Here is an 18357-nt window from a genome sequence, read left to right as displayed (position 1 = left end):
CTTTTATATGGCAAACCCACCAGGCACTGCTTACTATGGGAAAGGGGGCCCAGCAGTTTGAAAGCATTGAAATGAATATAGAAGAAACAGAACCCTGCGTGCCCCTAGGCCGCCTGTAAGCTGAATTCTGTTGCCCGGCTGTGTGTGATGGCTTACTCACACCAAAGTGTCCCCTTTGTTCTCTGAAATGTATCTTTTAAAATACTACCTCCCCTTTTTCTCCTCCCGCAGGTGCAAATGTTTCAATGCGGCCCCTATCTACTCCATCCCAGAGGCTGGTCCAGATTAGAAGGTGGAAAAAACGAACTCGGGACGACATGTTCGCCGAGCTCATGCAGTCCTCCCGCACTGATAGGGCCCAGCTGAATGCGTGGAGGCAAACAATTGCAGAGTCCTGTAAAGCATTACAGGAACATGAAGAGAGGAGGGGCGCACGCGATGAGAGCAGGCAGGATGTTATGGTCAAGCTCATGGGGGGGCAAACTGACATGATCCGCAGTATGGTGGAGCTAATGCGGGAAAGGCAGCAAGACCACAGACTGCCACTGCAGCCCCTGTATAACCACCCTCCCTCCTCCCCAAGTTCCACAGCTCCTCGACCAGACACCCAAGAACACGAGGCGGGAGGCTACGGGGCCCCACACACTCAACCCCAGAGGATCGCCCAAGTAGCAGAAAGCTGGCATATGAGAACTTTTGATTTGGTTTCTGAATTTGTCCTTCTCTCCTCCTCCACCCTCCTAACCCAATACCCACCGGTCTCCTAGTCTACTTTCTGATTTCTCTCAATGTGTTGTGAAACAATTAATATAGAACAGTTTTGAAACCATTTTGACTTTATTTCCTTTCAGATATATATATATATATATATAGGAGGCAGGTAACTTCAAGAGAAACAAACACAACTGTCACACCGTACCCTGGCCAGTCATAAAACTGGCTTTCAAAGCTTCTCTGATGCACAGCGCGCCCTGCTGTGCTCTTCTAATCGCCCTGGTGTCTGGCTGTGTGAAATTGGCTGCCAGGCGAGTTGCCTCAACCTCCCACCCCGCCATAAATGTCTCCCCCTCTCATAGATATTGTGGCGCACACAGCAAGCAGCAATTACAATTGGAATATTAGTTGTGCTGAGATCTAATCGAGTCAGTAAACTGCGCCAGCGCGCTTTCAAACATCCAAAAGCACATTCTACCGCCATTCTGCACTTGCTCAGCCTATAGTTGAACTGCTTCTTACTACTGTTCAGGGTGCCTGTGTACGGCTTCATGAGCCATGGCATTAGGGGTAGGCTGGGTCCCCGAGGATAACTATAGGCATTTCAACATCCCCAACAGTAATTTTCTGGTCTGGGAAGTAAGTCCCTTCCTGCAGCTGTTCAAACAGACCAGAGTTCCTGAAGTTGTGAGTGTCATGCACCTTTCCCAGCCATCCCATGTTGATGTTGGTGAAATGTCCCTTGTGATCCAACAGTGCTTGCAGCACCATGGAAAAGTACCCCTTGTGGTTTATGTACTGGCTGCCCCGGTGTGCCGGAGCCAAGATGGGGATATGCGTTCCATCTATCGCTCTATCGCAGTTAGGGAACCCCAGCGCATTAAAGCCATCCACAATGGTCTGTGCATTTCCCAGAGTCATTACCCTTGATAGCAGCTGGTCAATGATTGCGCTGGGTACTGGCAGCATTGCAGCCCCTACAGTAGAATTGCCCACTCCAAATTGATTCCTGACTGACCGGTAGCTGTCGGGTGTTGGTGTTGCAAGCTTCCACAGTGCTATGGCCACTCACTTCTCAACGGTGAGGGCTGCTCTCATTTTGGTGTCTTTGCGCTTCAGGGCAAGGGACAGCAAGTCACAAAGTTCCATGAAAGTTTCACAGCCATTGGGAATCATCCCAGACCAGCAACACTATGCAGTCCCACCAGTCTGTACTTGTTTCCTGGGCCCAGAATCGGCATTCCACAGCATGAACCTGGCCCAATGCCACTGTGATCTCCCAATCGCCACATGCTGTGCTTCTAGGAACATATGTGTCCATGTCCTCATCAGTATAGTAATCACACTGTCATCGCTTCCTCGCCCAGTTTTGCAGGTACTGCACATACTGCTGGATAATGCGCGAGGTATTTACAATGGTCAAAACTGCAGCGGAGATCGGAGCGGGTTCCATGATTGCCACGCTATGGCGCCTGCACGGGTAATCCTGGGAAAAGGGCGTGAAACGTAGGAAGCCTGTTCGGTTCAAGATGGCCGATAAAAGGCGGTAAATGGTTGTCTTCTGTAGCTTTTACCGAGTAGGGAAGCTTGCTAGAGCTGCAAGAGCGGGAGAGCAGAGTTTGCGGTGGAAGTGTGAGCAGAGTTTGCAGCGGAAGCTGTGCGGCTCAGTTCACGATGGCCAAAAAACAACGGGGAATTGTTGCCTTCTGTAGCTTGCACGCGAGCCCAGGACAGACAACATGGAAAAATTAGCTAGCGATGCAAGAGCGGGAGAGCAGAGTTTGCGGCGGAAGCTGCGCTGCTCGGTTCACGGTAGCTGAAAAAAGGCGGGAAATGGTTAGATAAAAGAGTAGACAGAAAGACAAGAGGACATGCGAGGTGGATTCTTCCTCACCTGAAAGTTCTGCGGCCACTGCTCGTCATCCCAGACGTGCATGATGATGTGATCCCACCACTCAGTGCTTGTCTCCCGAGCCCAGAAGCAGTGTTCCATTGTGGTCAGCACCTCCGTGAATGTCACAAGTGTCGTAGCTACTACGTGTGGCGAGATCTATGTCGCACTCCTCTTGCCTTTGTAGTTTAAGGAATAATTCCACTGCCCTCGTGATGTGTTAGTGAGAGCAAACAGCATACTGGTCAGCAGTGTGGGATCCGTTCCTGCAGCCCAAAGAGGCAGTGGCGTGCAGAATACAAACCATTGAAAGATGGCGCCAAATGCAGACGGAAGCACAGGGATTGCTGGGATGTGAAGTGATGCATCACGGGGCATTGGGACAGGACCCAGGATTCCCCACGACCCCCCTCCATGTTCCCACAACTCTTAGTGGCAGAAGAGGAAAAGATGCTCTGTGGGATAGCTGCCCAGAGTACACTGCTTGGAATACCAGTGCAAGTGCCACAAGTGTGAACACGCTATTGCGCAGGCAGCTGTCAGTGTGAACACACAACGGTTTCCCTTCAGCGCTCTCTGAGCGGTGATGTCACTCTGCCAATGTAGACATGCCCTAAGGAATGGTAGGAGGGAAAACAGCATGAGAAGGATAATGGATTTCAAGAAGGCAACTTTAGCAAACTCAGGGAGTTGGTAGGTAAGATCCCATGGGAAGCAAGTCTCAGGGGAAAAACATTTCAAGAGAGTTGTCAGGTTTTCAAAGAGGCATTATTGGGGCACAAGAACAAATTATCCCACTGCGTAGGAAAGATAGGAAGTCTGGCAAGTGAGCCCCAGGCTTAACCAGGAGAGTCCTACAAAAAGTGGAAACGTAGTCAAATTACAAAGGATGAATATAAACAAATAACATAAGTATGTGGGGACAAAATTAGAAAGGCCAAGGCACAAAACGAGATCAAACTAACTAGGGACGTAATAGGAAACCAGAAAACATCGTACAAATACATTAGAAGCAAGAGGAAGACCAAAGACAGGGTAGAGACGTTACTCAATGAGGGTGGGGAAGGGGAACTATAATAGAAAATACGGAAATGGCAGAAGTGCTAAATAACCTTTTTGTTTCAGTTTTCACCAAAAAGTTTAGTAGCAATTGGACATCTAATGTCATGAATGCTGGTGAAAGTGAGGTAGGATCAGAGGCTAAAATAGGGAAAGAATAGGTCAAAAATTACTTAGACAAGTTAGATGTCTTCAAGACACCAGGGCCTGATGAAATGAGCCATTAACGATTATCTTTGAGAAGTCATGGAAGACAGGAGAGATTCCAGAAGACTGGAAAAGGGCAAATCTAGTGCCCATCTATAAAACGGGGAATAAGGACAATCCAGGGAATTACAGACCAGTCAGTGTAACTTCCGTACCCTGAAAGATAATGAGCAAATAATTAAGCAATCAATTTGCAATCATCTAGAAGATAATAAGGTGATAAGTAACAGTCAGCACGGATTTGTTAAGAACAAACAAAGTAATAAGCCTTGTGGATAGGGAGAAAGCAGTAGATGTCGTATATCTTGACTTCAGTGTTTGCCAAGAGCTGGGAATGGGGACAGGGATGGATCACTTGATTATTACCTGTTCCGTTCATTCCCTCTGAGGCACCTGGTGTTGGCCACTGTCAGAAGACAAGATACTGGGCTAGATGGACCTTTGGTCTGACCCAGTCTGGCCATTCTTATGTTTTTATGTTTTGATATTGTCTCTCAATACCTTTTCATAAACAAACTAGGGAAATACAACCTAGATAAGGTGGGTGCATAACTGGTTGGAAAACCGTTCCCAGAGAGCAGTTATCAATGGTTCGCGGTTAAGCTGGAAGGGCCTATCGAGTGGGGTCCCACAGGGATCAGTTCTGGGTCCGATTCTGTTCAATATCTTCATCAATGATTTAGATAATGGCATAGAGAGTACAATTATAAAGTTTGCAGATGATACTAAGATGGGAGGGTTGCAAGTCCTTTGGAGGGCAGGATTAAAATCCAAAATGATCTGGACAAACTGGAGAAATGGTCTGAAGTAAATAGAATGAAATTCAAAAAGGACAAATGCAAAGTATTCTACTTAGAAGCATAGGTGCTGGAACTACAGGTGCTGGGGGTGCTGCTGCACCCCCTGGATTGAAATGGTTTCCAGTATATAGAGGGTTTAAAGTCTGGTTCAGTGGCTCTCAGCATCCACTGTACAAATTGTTCCAGCCCCCCTGCTTCGAAAGGAACAATCAGTTGCACACATACAAAATGGGAAATGACTGCTGAGGAAGGAGTGCTGGGGAAAGGGATCTGGGGGTTACAATTTGGCCCTACCAAATTCATGGCCATGAAAAACACGCTATGGACACTGAGATCTGGTCTTTGTCTACTTTTACCCTATTCTATACTGACCAGCGTTTCTCAAACTGAAGGTCCCAATCCAAAAGAGGGTCATGGGGTGGGCGGACGGCGGTTGCAAGGTTATTGTAGGGGTATTGCCACTCTTACTTCTGCGCTGCCTTCAGAGCTGGGTGGCTGGAGAGCAGTGGCTGCGGACCAGGTGCCAGCTCTGAAGGCAGCACCCTACCAGCAGCAGTGCAGACGTAAGGGTGGCAATTCCATACTATGCCGCCCTTACGTTTGCACTGCTGCCTTCAGAGTCAGGTCAGGACCCCTACAGTTACAACATGGTGAAATTTTAGATTTAAATATCTGAAATCATGAAATTTATGATTTTTAAAATCCTATCACTGTGAAATTGACCAAAATGGACTGTGAATTTGATAGGGCCCTAGTTATAGTGGATCAGGGTCAACAGTGTAACGCTGTTTCAAAAAAAGCGAACATCATTCTGGGATGTATTAGCAGGAGTATTTCTTCTGCTCTACTCCGCACTGGTTAGACTTCAGCTGGAGCATTGTGTCCAGTTCCGGGTGCCACGTTTCAGGAAAGATGTGAACAAACTGGAAAAGGTCCAGAGAAGAGCAGGGGTGGCTCTGTGTTTTTTGCCGCCCCAAGCACGGCAGTCAGGCAGCCTTCGGCGGCGTTTCTGCGGGAAGTCCGCTGGTCATGTGGATTTGGCGGCATTTCTGTGGGTGATCTGTTGGTCCGGCGCCTTCGGCGTACCCACCGCTGAATTGCCGCTGAAGCCGCGGGACCGGCAGACCTCCCGCAGGCATGCCGCCAAAGGCTGCCTGACTGCCGCCCTCACAGCAACTGGCAGGCCTCCCCCCCGGCTCGCCGCCCCAGGCACGCGCTTGCCCCGTCCCTCCCCCGTCCCTCCCCCAGCTGTTTCATGGTGTGCAGGAGGCTCTGCGGGGATGGGGAGAAGTGAGGACATGGCATGCTGGGGGAGGGGCGGAATGGGGTGGGGCAGGGGTGGGGACCTGGGGGAAGGGGTGGAGTGGGGGTGGGGCCTGGGGCAGAGCCGGGGGTCACGCACCCCCAGTACATTGGAAAGTCAGCGCCTGTGGACAAAGACACATGTGGCCAGTATGTTGTGAGGGTGAACGGTGCTAGAAGCCAGAGTCCATTCCCTAGGACTTCTGCAAGCCGTGATGGTTTGTGGCTGAGCCCTCGTTTGCCGCCAGATGAATTCGAGCCCTTCCCCCTTCACCCCCCGGTGCCGCTGCCTGACCTCATGCTCCGCCTCTGGAAACTGCTCCTCTACCCGCTTGTGCAGCTGCTTGAAGGCCACCCTCATGATAGCGGGACACTTCTCCACTGAGCCGATGATGGACTCCATGATGTCACTCAGGTAGCCCTTCAGGAGCTCCTGGCTGCTCTCCCGCACCTGGGCCTCGGACAGGGAGCCCTTGAAGGAAATCCTCCTGGAGAGAAACCCAGAGACATGCACCTTAGCTACCAATCCACGTGTGCCTCTTCCGGGCAGTCCAGCTCTCTCGCACTGCTGCTTTTGTCGGCATACAATCAACATTCCGCATCTTGGCCAGGCTGAAAGGCTGCAGTGTCAGATTTAGGTCCATTGCTTTTAAATGGAGGATTTTGCAGACTGGAATATTGATGTGGCTACTGAAGTCAGGGCAGGGCTCCTGTGCTATTCCACATCAAATGTCACCCCTTGCTTTTCTTCACCTTGCAGATTTTTGGATTGACGATGCACAATTCTCAGGTAGGGGGAAGTGGGGGAGGGGATAGTTGAGCATGGGGAAGGCAATTTGCAATGGTGGGATAAGCACATCAGCTGGATGCTTCTGCTAAAAAGCTGATCAGCTGTGAAACAGTTAACAAGTTGACATTTGGGTCACCATTATTAGGTTTCAATGTTAATGCCGGATTGGGATGAATGGGGCACTGTGCTGCTGTCTGAGAAATTGGGTCTCAGACTCCAGACTGAGGAGGGCAGCACTGCACCAGGTACTCTTGGTTGGAAGGTTTTCCTTGCAACCGTAAGAGCTAGAAACTCACAAATGTGTTTCCAGAGGTGCTGAGTGCTTGCAGCTCGCTCTAGCGAATGGGGGGAGGGGGTACCATGTGTGCACTCGGTACCTCTGAAATTCAGGCTTTTCTTTTAAAAAAAACCCATAGGCTTCTGCAGCCCACTGCCCTGGGAAGGGGGAATTCTGTGGACACAAAACACACCCAGGCTGGATCTAAGAACTGGGTTCCCTGGCAGCCAGGTTCAAGCGTGCAGCAGCTCCGAGGCCAGGGAACCTCTTTGTCTTGCTAGTGCAGAACACTTGGAGCACAATGCGCTCCCAAAGCCAATCCCAGCCCTGCAGCCTACACTCCGCAGTCCTGGTCAGAGTGACCCTTTGCTTCGAGCGAGGCTGGGCACTGCAAATCCTGCCTTCAAACTCAAAGGGCTTGCCTGGGCCTCACTCATCTGCACGGTCCCTTTTGAGAGATCAAAGCAGGAACCCCCAGCAACTCCTCTCCCCAGAGGACTGTGCAGCCGGCCCCTCCGGCCTGGCTGGCACATGGATCATCAGAAGCAATTTTGACCCTGAGAGAGTGAGCAAGGCACTGGGCTGGGAGTCAGAGCCAGCAGCTGACTGCAGATCTCCTGTGTGACTTTGGGCAAATCCATGCACCTTCTTGGCTAAGCTGGGGCAATCCTGTCTTGTCTGGGGGGCAGAGACTGCCTGCTGCCTCTCACTGTGTGTCTGTACATCTAGTCCACCAGCGCGGCATTCAGCTTTGGGCTTTCCTGCCCCTGGCCCACACCCAGCTCCGTAAACTCCATCGTGTCACAGGCACAAGACTGTCATTTGCATGTGCCTTGCACACGTGGCTGAAGTCCGTTCATACCGATGTCACCAAGAACGTACTCTGGATGCCCTAAGGGCCTTGTTCCTGAGCCTCCTAAGCCCCCATCCCCCCCCAAACACCCTGTTGGGTGTGGCCAGCACAGCACAGAGATGGAGAATCACCATGGAGGGGCAACTCCCTGATGACACAGGCCTTGTGCACCATTCATCAAGGACTAGCAGCCTCCTCTCTGCTCCAGCATCCCTGACACGGTGTTGCTTAGCAACCAGCATGAGCTGTCTCTCTCCTGGGAATGTCACTGTCTTGACTTCAGGGGAAATCCTGGGAGGAGGACTGGGCTGGCTTGTGGGCTCCAGGAGAGCCAAGCATGATGCCTTTGGGTTGGGATCTGGGAAGGCCAGCAGGGGTGAGGACACTGTAGGATCCCACTGGCTCAGGTGCAGGGAGACTCTGCTGGACTCAGGGGCTCCGTTCCCCTGCTGAGGTGGGGTCACCACACTGGGCAGATTGTGGGAGTCAATAATCTACAGACCTGCCTGTGCCTCTCGCTGGTGGAGAATTGCTCACGCACAGATGCAGCCGCTCCCTCCACAGGCTCTGGGGCCCTGGAGGCCACCCAGCGTGCTGCGGGGTGAGTGGCTTAGACACTCCCCTGGGCAGGGGACGACTTTACTTATAGTTGATCAGTGCTTAGCACACCCTAAATACCCACAATAACCCCCCTCCTGTGCCAGCCCCACCCATGGCAACGGGGCTGGGTGAGTCCTCCCCCCATGACAGGCATATCTGGGGATAGGGCTGGGGGGCCAACCCCCGATAATCCTGCAGTCAGTAGCCAGGTGCTCAGCCAGCGAGATCCTTGCCCCCCACTGCTGGCTGCCCTGTGCTCCGCCCCAGGAAGGGGGAACCCCTCGCCCTTCGCCTCTCCCCAGAAGCAGTGATCCCTGGGCTAGGCCAGCGATGCACTCAGCTCCTCCCATGCCCCAGCAGCTTGCAGCACCAGCTTGCCCCTGGCAGGCTCCTCGCACGGGCGCGGAGTCAGTTCAGTGCTAGCCTGATGGCGCTGGAAAGCAGAAACTGCAGTTTACCAAGACCAGATGCAGGTGCAGGGCGAACTCCCCCAGCCCAGCTCTGAGGGGAGGCTGATCGCTACTGATAACGGCTGAGCCCTGCCCCCTAGTGGCTGGGCTGAGACCTGCCTACTCCTTTCAGACAGGCCTCTAGTCTGCCGCTGAGCTGGGAAGGGCTGAGCCAGCAGCCCGGGGATCGGGATGAAAGGAAGGCTGGGCAGAACCCAGCACCCATCTCCTCTCAGGACAGAGCAGCATCCCGACAATGCAACACATGCCAGCAAGCACTGCTGCAGCCTGCTCAGAGCAGCCTTCCCCTCCGCAGAAAGGCTGAACTCCCACTGCCAGCGCTCAGGGGCGGGAGCTGCTCTGGTCTATCTGGGCCACGTGGTCTTTGAGGAGATGGGCCCCTCCCGAGTCACCTGGATGGCCCTCCGGGAGAAGGGGAGTTCATGCCACAGGCACTGGAAGACAAAGGGTTCATTTCTTCTCCTTCCCCCTCCAGTCTCAGCATGGCAGCAGAAGAGGGGGGCGTGAGGTGACCTCAAAGTTGCAAACCAAGAGTCCATCACAATTCCCTGGCTGGGGGGATGCTTCCCTGCCTGTGTGTATGGCCCCCAGAGACCATTCACATGCGACTGGGTTATTTTTAGAGGCATAAATCACTTCTCAGACTCACTTTTCTCTGCTTTAATTAGCACTGTTAAGTGGGAAAAATGAACCGTGAATTACAGCAGCTTCCATGTGTCACTGTTTTCCTGATTTGCCATTTCTAATTGAAATGCGCCCAACCCCCCACCCACACCCAAGCCAGCGACACCGCTCACACCTGTGCTCTCCTCTCAGCTACACCCGGCTCCTCCATGCGCGCACCAAGGCATCGAGTTCCCCCCGTCCTCTCACTCGCTGCCGGACCCTCACATGTTCCAGCACAGCTGCCCGATGCCAGCCCAGCCCCTTCGCTCTGCTCTGGGGTCCATACTTGGCCTAAGACTATGGCAGGAACCCCTGGCCTAGAGCAACCATGCTGGCTCCACCAGCCACGCAACCATGGCAGTGCCCCCACAGTGCTTATCCTAACCCGATGCAACGTGGCCCCCAATCCCACACGCCAGGCCCCATAGCAGCACCAATAGAATGATAGATCTGGAAGGGACTTCAAGAGGTCTTCTAGTCCAGTCCCCTGCACTCATGACAGGACTAAGTATTATCTAGGCCATCCCTGCCAGGTGTTTGTCTAACCTGCTCTTAAAAATCTCCAATGATGGAGATTCCACAACCTCCCTGGGCAATTTATTCCAATGCTTAACCACCTGACTGTTAGGAAGTTTTTCCTAATGTCCAACCTAAACCGCCCTTGCTGCAATTTAAGCCCATTGCTTCTTGTCCTATCCTCAGAGGTTCAGAAGAACAATTCTTCTCCCTCCTCCTTGTAACAACCTTTTATGTACACCTCTACCTCGATATAACGCGACCCGATATAACACAAATTTGGATATAATGCAGTAAAGCGGCGCTCCGGGGGTGGAGGGGCTGCGCACTCCGGTGGATCAAAGGACGTTCAATATAACGCGGTTTCACCTATAACGCGGAAAGATTTTGTGGCTCCTGAGGTCAGCGTTATACTGAGGTAGAGGTGTACTTGAAACGTGTTATGTCCCCTCTCAGTCTTCTCTTTTCCAGTCTAAACAAACTCAGTTGTTTCAATCTTCCCTCATAGCTCATGTTTTCTAGACCTTTAATCATTTTGGTTGCTTTCTCCGGACCTTTTTCAATTTGCCCACATCTTTCCTGAAATGAGGCACCTACAACTGGACACAATACTCCAGTTGAGGCCTAATCAGCACAGAGTAGAGTGGAAGAATTACTTCTCCTGTCTTGCTTACAACACTCCCACTGGTACATCCCAGAATGATGTTTGCTTTTTTTGCAACAGTGTTACACTGTTGACTCATATTTAGCTTGTGGTTCACTATGAGCCCCAGATCCCTTTCCACAGTGCTCCTCCCTAGGCAGTCAGTTCCCATTTTGTATGTGTGCAACTGATTGTTCCTTCCTAAGTGGAGCACTTTGCATTTGTCCTTATTGAATTTCATCCTATTTACTTCAGACCATTTCTCCAGTTTGTCCAGAACATTTTGAATTTTAATCCTATCCTCCAAAGCACTTGCAACCCCTCCCAGCTTGGTATCATCTGCAAACTTTATAAGTGGACTCTCCATGACATTATCTGAATAATTGATGAAGATATTGAACAGACCCAGACCCAGAACTGATCCCTGTGGGACCCCACTCGTTATGCCCTTCCAGCATGATTGTGAACCACTGATAACTACTCTCTGGGAAAGGTTTTCCAACCAGTTTTGCACCCACCTTATAGTAGCTCCATCTAGGTTGCATTTCCCTAGTTTGTTTATGAGAAGGTCATGGAAGATAGTATGAAAAGCCTCACTAAAGTCAAGATATACCACGTCTACTGCTTCCCCCCTATCCACAAGGCTTGTTACCTGTCAAAGAAAGTTACCAGGTTGGTTTGACTCGATTTATTCTTGACAAATCCATGCTGACTGTTACTTATCACCTTATAATCTTCTAGGTGTTTGCAAATTGATTGCTTAATTATTTGCTCCATTATCTTTCCGGGCACAGAAGTTAAGATGACTGGTCTGTAATTCCCCGGCTTGTCCTTATTTCCCTTTTTATAGATTGGCACTAGATTTGCCCTTTTCCAGTCCTCTGGAATCTCTCCCATCTTCCATGACTTCTCAAAGATAATCACTAATGGCTCAGCTACTTCCTCAGTCAGCTCCTTGAGTATTCTAGGATGCATTTCATCAGGCCCTGGTGATTTGAAGACATATAATTTGTCTAAGTAATGTTTAACTTGTTCTTTTTCTATTTTAGCCTCGGATACTACCTCAATTTCACTGGTATTCACTATGTTAGATGTCCAATCACCAGCAACCTTGGTGAAAACCGAAACAAAGAAGTCATTAAGCACCTCTGCCATTTCCACATTTTCTGTTATTGTTCCGCCCCCCATTGAGTAACGGGTCTACGCTGTCCTTGGTCTTCCTCTTGCTGCTAATGTATTTGTGGAATGTTTTCGTTTCCCATTATGTCTCTAGCTAGTTTGATCTCGTTTTGTGCCTTGACATTTCTAATTTTGTCCCTACATACTTGTCTTATTTGTTTATATTCATCCTTTGTACTTTGACATTGTGTCCACTTTTTGTAGGACTCTGTTTTGATGTTTAGATGATTGAAGATCTCCCGGGTAAGCCCGGGTGCTCTCTCGTCAGACTTCCCGTCTCTCCTACGCAGTGGGACAGTTTGAGCTTGTCAGGGCCCACTCTAGGCACCAGCAAACCAAGCATGTGCTTGGGGTGGCACAATTTCAGGGGCAGCAAAAAACTAGAGCCGGCCCTGCCTCTGGTGCCCTTAATAATGTCTCTTTGAAAAACTGCCAACTGTCTTCACTTGTTTTTCCCCTTAGACTTGCTTCCCATGGGATCTTACTGACCAACTCCCTGAGTTTGCTAAAGTCGCCTTCTTGAAATCCAGTATCTTTATTTTGCTGTTCTCCCTCCTACCAGTCCTTAGAATCATGAACTCTACCATTTCCTGATCACTTTCACCCGAGCTGCCTTCAATTTTCAAATTCTCAACCAGTTCCTCCCTGTTTGTCAAAATCAAATGTAGAACAGCCTCTCCCCAGTAGCTTCTCCACCTTCTGAAATAATAGATCCCTACGGCAGATCTGCTGCTTGGCAGGCCCCAGGCTGGGGGACTCCCATGGGAATGTGTGTGGGACAAGAGCATCAGCTAGAAGCGAGATGATAAAGGAGGGCATACACCGCAGCCCGAGCCCACTGTATTCCCATCTCAGCCCAGGGAGCAGAGGGCTCGCTGCTAACACAAATCCCAGCCCAGAAGGAGCTATCAAGCATCAGGCTGCTCAGAGTGCGGCACTCACACTAGAGATCGCCAGCATTGCAGTCAGGTACCGTGTGCATCCCTGGCCCCTCGCTTTCTCAGAACGCCGCCTTGATCTAGTCACTCAGCTCAGTCAAGAGAGAATGTCCTATACTAGGCAGGATGCTGCCAGCATCCCAAGGCTTCCGGTGCCAGCTGGCACCTCAATGTCCTCATCTTGACCAGACCCAATTCAATGTGTGAGATTTACCTCTAGCAGTTTGCCTCTCCTGGGAGATCAGTACTATTTGGGGAAGGGTGCACTGGGGTTTCTCTCTGAGCAGCTAGTTCTTGCTATGGAAAAGCATCTGGTTTGTGACTTTAGGCGTTTCCTCCTGAACGGATGGTGCTATGGGCAGATCCTGGTCTCAGCTCTGGCAGCGCGGATACGGACCCACTCTGCTGCAGACACTGGAGTCACTCCAGATTTATCCCAGCAGGCCCTGGCATGGATCCCCGCTGCTCTCACACTCACCTGGTCCGGTTCCGCTCAATCTTACATGGATCCAACTCGATGTACTTCTTTTCCTCAAAGATCCGGTTTATGATCGGCTTCAGGACCTCATGGAGATAGGGCATCCCAACTACCTGCAGAAACAGCAGAAAATGGAGGAATGATGGAGGGGAGTGGGAAGGGGATGAGAGAGAATGGGGGAAGCATGAAGGAAGGAAGAGCTCGGGAATGGGACAAGAAAGAAAGAAAGAAAGAAAGAAAGAAAGAAAGAAAGAAAGAAAGAAAGAAAGAAAGAAAGAAAGGCCAGACTGGGTCAGACTAATAGTCCTTCTAGATTAGTATTCTGTCTCTGGCAATGGCATTCCAGATGCTTCAGAGGGAGTGAACAGAACAGGGCAATTATCAAGTGATCCATCCCCTGTCGTCCAATTCCAGCATCTGGCAGTCAGGCTTAGGGACCCCTGGAGCATGGGGTTGCACCCTGACCATCTTGGCTAATAGCCATTGATGGATCTGTCCAGGAACTTATGTCATTCTTTTTTTAATCCAGTTGCACTTTTGGCCTTCGCTTTTGGCAGTGAGTTCCACAGGTTGACTGTACGTTGTGGGAAGTAGCACTTCCTTTGTTTGTTTTAAACTTGCTGCCTATTAATTTCATTTGGTGACCCCTAATTCTTATGTTATGAAAAGGAGCAAATAACACGTCCTTATTTAATTTCTCCACACCAGGCACGATTTTATAGACCTCTATCATATCCCCTCCCCCATCGTCTCTTTTCTAAGCTGAACAATCCCACTTTTTTCTCTTTCACTGTGTGGAAGCTGTTCCACACCCCTAATCATTTTAATTGCTCTTCTCTGAACCTTTTCCAGTTCTCACATATGTTTGTTGAGATGGAGCGACCAGAATTGCACGCAGTATTCAAGGTGTGGCCATACCATGGATTTATATAGAGGCAATATGATATTTTCTGTCTTATTATGTATCCCTTTCTTAATTAGTCCCAACATTCTGTTCATTTTTTTTGACTGCCGCTGCACATTGAGTGGATGTTTTCAGGGAACTATCCACTGTGACTCCAAGATCTCTTTCTTGAGTGGTAACAGCTAATTTAGAAAGGATGAACAGTACAGAGAGGAGAGATGAGGAGGAGCGATTGGAGAGTGCCACTTGTTACAGGTTTTGCGACCCAAGGGACAAGCCCCAGGTTTCACCCTAGCCTGCCTTCCAGGGGATTGTTGAAGCCTCATATCACTCTCTAGCACCCCCTCTTGGAGCTGTAAGGAACGGTGCTTCCCATCCTCTGATGGAGAAAGCTGGTTGCCAGGGGATTCCCGTGGCACAGACAGTGCACTGAAAGGGGTGCCACAGCTCTCTTTGTGAATGGCAGTGGGGAGGGACACTGATCCCCACTGGTATCCAGGACCCCGGGGACCTTAGACACTGATCCCCACTGGTATCACTGCCAGAGAGAGGGACTTTACAGGGAGAGAACTGATGCATGATGGTTACCTCACCAGGAAATCCTGGCCCCTATAGTGCTCAACGGAGATCAGCACTCTACACCCCTCCGAGGGTAGCCTCAGGGTAAAACAGCTTCTCCCGCCCCTTGCAGAGATGGGTTTATTATGCTGATCTCCCTTCAGCAGAGATCACGGTCACCAGACGCAATGCAGTGGTGCAGCTGTGTTGGTGCAGCTGTATGTGTAGATAAGCCTTTAATAAACACTTCAGGGTATATCTTCACTAGACATTTTGCCCATTAAGCCCTGTGATCCTTGAGGTAAAGAACAAACATTTGTAGCCGGGATGAAATGTGTGGGGTGTTTTCACAAAGGTGTTAACTACTCCAAACTCATTGGCAATCAATTACCTGGAGACACAAGAGTCTAGTGAAGACAAACCCCCAAATTTAGCACTTCTGGGGCTCTTCTCATGGCCAGTGCACACCCCTGGCAGATCAATATTAGCAGACAAGAACACAGAGAGATTTGCCTGTAAAGAACAAACATTTGTAGCCGGGATGAAATGTGTGGGGTGTTTTCACAAAGGTGTTAACTACTCCAAACTCATTGGCAATCAATTACCTGGAGACACAAGAGTCTAGTGAAGACAAACCCCCAAATTTAGCACTTCTGGGGCTCTTCTCATGGCCAGTGCACACCCCTGGCAGATCAATATTAGCAGACAAGAACACAGAGAGATTTGCCTGAGGGCCCCACAATTGGAATCTGAACTAGCCAGGGGTTCCTGGCTCCCAGCTCTGTGTTCGGACCAGCATGTCACTTTTCTCATGGTGTTATTTCACAGGCCGCACAGGAAGAGGATGGAAGAGGGGCCCTTAGCATGCTGAGGTATGGCACAGATCAGAGTTGCTAACACCTGCATTCCCAGAATTCACTGGGACACTCTCCACCACACTCACCTTCATAAACTGCTCCATGGATTTGGAGGCCAGGGAGTTGGAGCGGAAGAGTGTGTTCGGATCAGCTGGAAGCAAAGAAAATGGATTTATAACCCAGCTGGGACCTGTGCCCCATTGCATTTTCACAGTGCCTTTCACACAGCCTCCATCCCACGGTGCATTGCAGGGCTAAACAGCACCAGACAGTGAACAGCACATGGCATCAGCTAGACACAGCAGGGGGGTAGGTGCAAAAATGTTGTCAGAGCCTTCAGCCCTCTGGCCAGCAGTACAGGGACAGAGAGACTGAGGTGCCAGCAGCAGGGAGCAGATGGGTTTCCAAGGGAGATTGGGTAGAAGAGGGGGTGGAGACAGGCAGGCTACTTCAGGCAGCAGGAGTTGCGGGGGAGAAGGCGCTCACACCAGCAGAGACAGAGAGGCTGGGGCTGTGAGGAGCAGAAGGAGGTGGAGAGACAAATGCTGGATCCTGAAATAATGGGGAGCCAGCTGAATGGCTTGGGGAAATGGTGGGGAAATGGAGCAGCTATTCTCTGCACGTGCAGGAGGGATTCTGGAGTCAAGGGGGCCAGCCCGGGGTGGGCGGAGCATAGGACTGGGGGCTGCCCCTCAGGTGAGAGCGGGGGAGACATGCGTGAGGATCCCAGCAGAGATGGAGCCATGTCACCATGTGCAAGGGGGGCAATGCCCTGGAGAGCCAGCACGAGGTGAGGGGATAGCAAATGGAGACAAGAACCCTGCCCTGGTTCTTCCCTTGGAAGGCTGCTCCCAGGCAGGGGCGGCTCTACAAATCACGCTGCCCCAAGCAGCGCGGAGCGCTGCGCCGCCCTTCCCCGGTCCCGCGGCGGGTCCCTTCTTCCCGCGGCTCCGGTTGAGCTCCTGCCGGCATGCCTGTGGCAGGTCCACCGGAGCCCGGGACCAGCGGACTTGCCGCAGTCATGCCTGCGGGAGCTCAACCGGAGCCGCGGGAAGACGGGACCCGCCGCAGTCATGCCTGCGGCAGGTCCGCTCGTTCCGGGCTCCGGTGGACCTGCCGCAGGCACGACTGCGGGAGCTCAACCGGAGCCAAATGCCGCCCCCCCCGGGAACGGCCGCCCCAAGCGCCTGCTTGGTGCGCTGGGGTCTAGAGCCGCCCCTGCTCCCAGGGAAGAGACCCCGGCCACACTAAGGCCCTTGGACTCTGATAGTGTGAAGTGGGGAGGAAGCCTGAGAACTCCCCTGTGTATGTGGCCTCCCTGGCCATGTAGGATGGCGTAAGGGATGGCGTAGGGTGTGAGCAGGGTGGCCAGTGCTATAGCGATGCACTGGCTGCCATGGTTGCACTGGGAGCTGGGCAGGCGCCAGAATACAGGGAGCCCAAGGATAGCTTGAAGTCACCTTCCCCCACCCCTCTATCCCTGCCTAGAGGGCAGGAAAGGAGTGACTGGGAATTCGGTCTTTAATCTAGTCCATTCCCACCATGAGGGTTTCTCTAAACAGCCTCTCTCCCCGCCACGTAGCCAGGCTGCGAGCTCAGTCCTGGGCAGATGCCAAGCAATTCACTGCACTGGTGCTGGAGCTGGGCCAAGCCCAACCCGATTGCTTCCTCCTGTAGGTACAGGCAGGTAGCCAGAGGCATGCCCCAGTCACCACATCTGCTCTGACAAGAAGCACTGCTTTGGAGTAGCTCCCACGCTAGACCTGGTGGAACCAATACCACTGGTACTAGAGCCTGGGGACCTTAGACACTGATCCCCACCGGTATCCAGGGCCCCTGGGGCCTTAGACACTGATCCCCACTGGTATCCAGAGCCAGGGGTACCTTAGACACTGATCCCCACTGGTATCCAGGGCCAGGGGTACCTTAGACACTGATCCCCACCGATATCCAGGGCCCCGGGGACCTTAGACACTGATCCCCACTGGTATCCAGGGCCCCAGGGACCTTAGACACTGATCCCCACCGATATCCAGGGCCCCGGGGACCTTAGACACTGATCCCCACTGGTATCCAGGGCCCCAGGGACCTTAGACACTGATCCCCACCGATATCCAGGGCCCCTGGGACCTTAGACACTGATCCCCACTGGTATCTATGGCCAGGGGTACCTTAGACACTGATCCCCACCGGTATCCAGGGCCCTGGGGACCTTAGACACTGATCCCCACCGGTATCCGGGGCCAGGGTTACCTTAGACACTGATCCCCACCAGTATCCAGGGCCAGGGGTACCTAGGCACTAATACCCAGTGGTACCCATACTCCCTGGTACCTCTTGCCATGGGTACCAATGCTCACTTGTGCTAGGGTCACAGGATGTTGCAGATTTTCCCCTATGAATGTTCACAAAGTGACAGGGGAACTTTCACCCAATGGTGGCTCCAGACATGCAGTTCTGATCTAGATCACAAACCCCGCAAAGCTCAGTGGGGCTGGGATGTAGAGTTTGGTCCAGCCCATTACAGAGGAAGGACAATCATTACACACAGAGCCAGATTTCAAATATCTGGGGGTGAAGTCACCATAATTCTTATTTGTTTTATGGTGGGGCCTAAAGACCCTAGCCGAGCTAGGAACCATTCTGTGCTAGGCT

General features: G+C 51.5%; 1 protein-coding gene across 4 annotated transcripts in view; it reads right to left on the bottom strand.

The window, feature by feature from the left end:
- Positions 1-18357, bottom strand: part of RASAL1 (RAS protein activator like 1) — a 115667-nt gene that overhangs the window by 33639 nt on the left and 63671 nt on the right. For all 4 annotated transcript variants that reach the window (XM_039505117.1, XM_039505119.1, XM_039505118.1 and 1 more), the window contains 3 exons: positions 15789-15853; positions 13384-13496; positions 6269-6461 (listed from right to left, as the gene is read on the bottom strand). In XM_039505117.1, coding sequence (XP_039361051.1) covers positions 6269-6461; positions 13384-13496; positions 15789-15853 — 371 coding nt within the window. The remainder of the gene's footprint in view (positions 1-6268; positions 6462-13383; positions 13497-15788; positions 15854-18357) is intronic.

Source organism: Mauremys reevesii, linkage group 18 (genome assembly GCF_016161935.1).
Source record: "Mauremys reevesii isolate NIE-2019 linkage group 18, ASM1616193v1, whole genome shotgun sequence".
NCBI classification, from domain to species: domain Eukaryota; kingdom Metazoa; phylum Chordata; order Testudines; family Geoemydidae; genus Mauremys; species Mauremys reevesii.
This window is presented reverse-complemented; position numbering and strand designations above follow the sequence as displayed.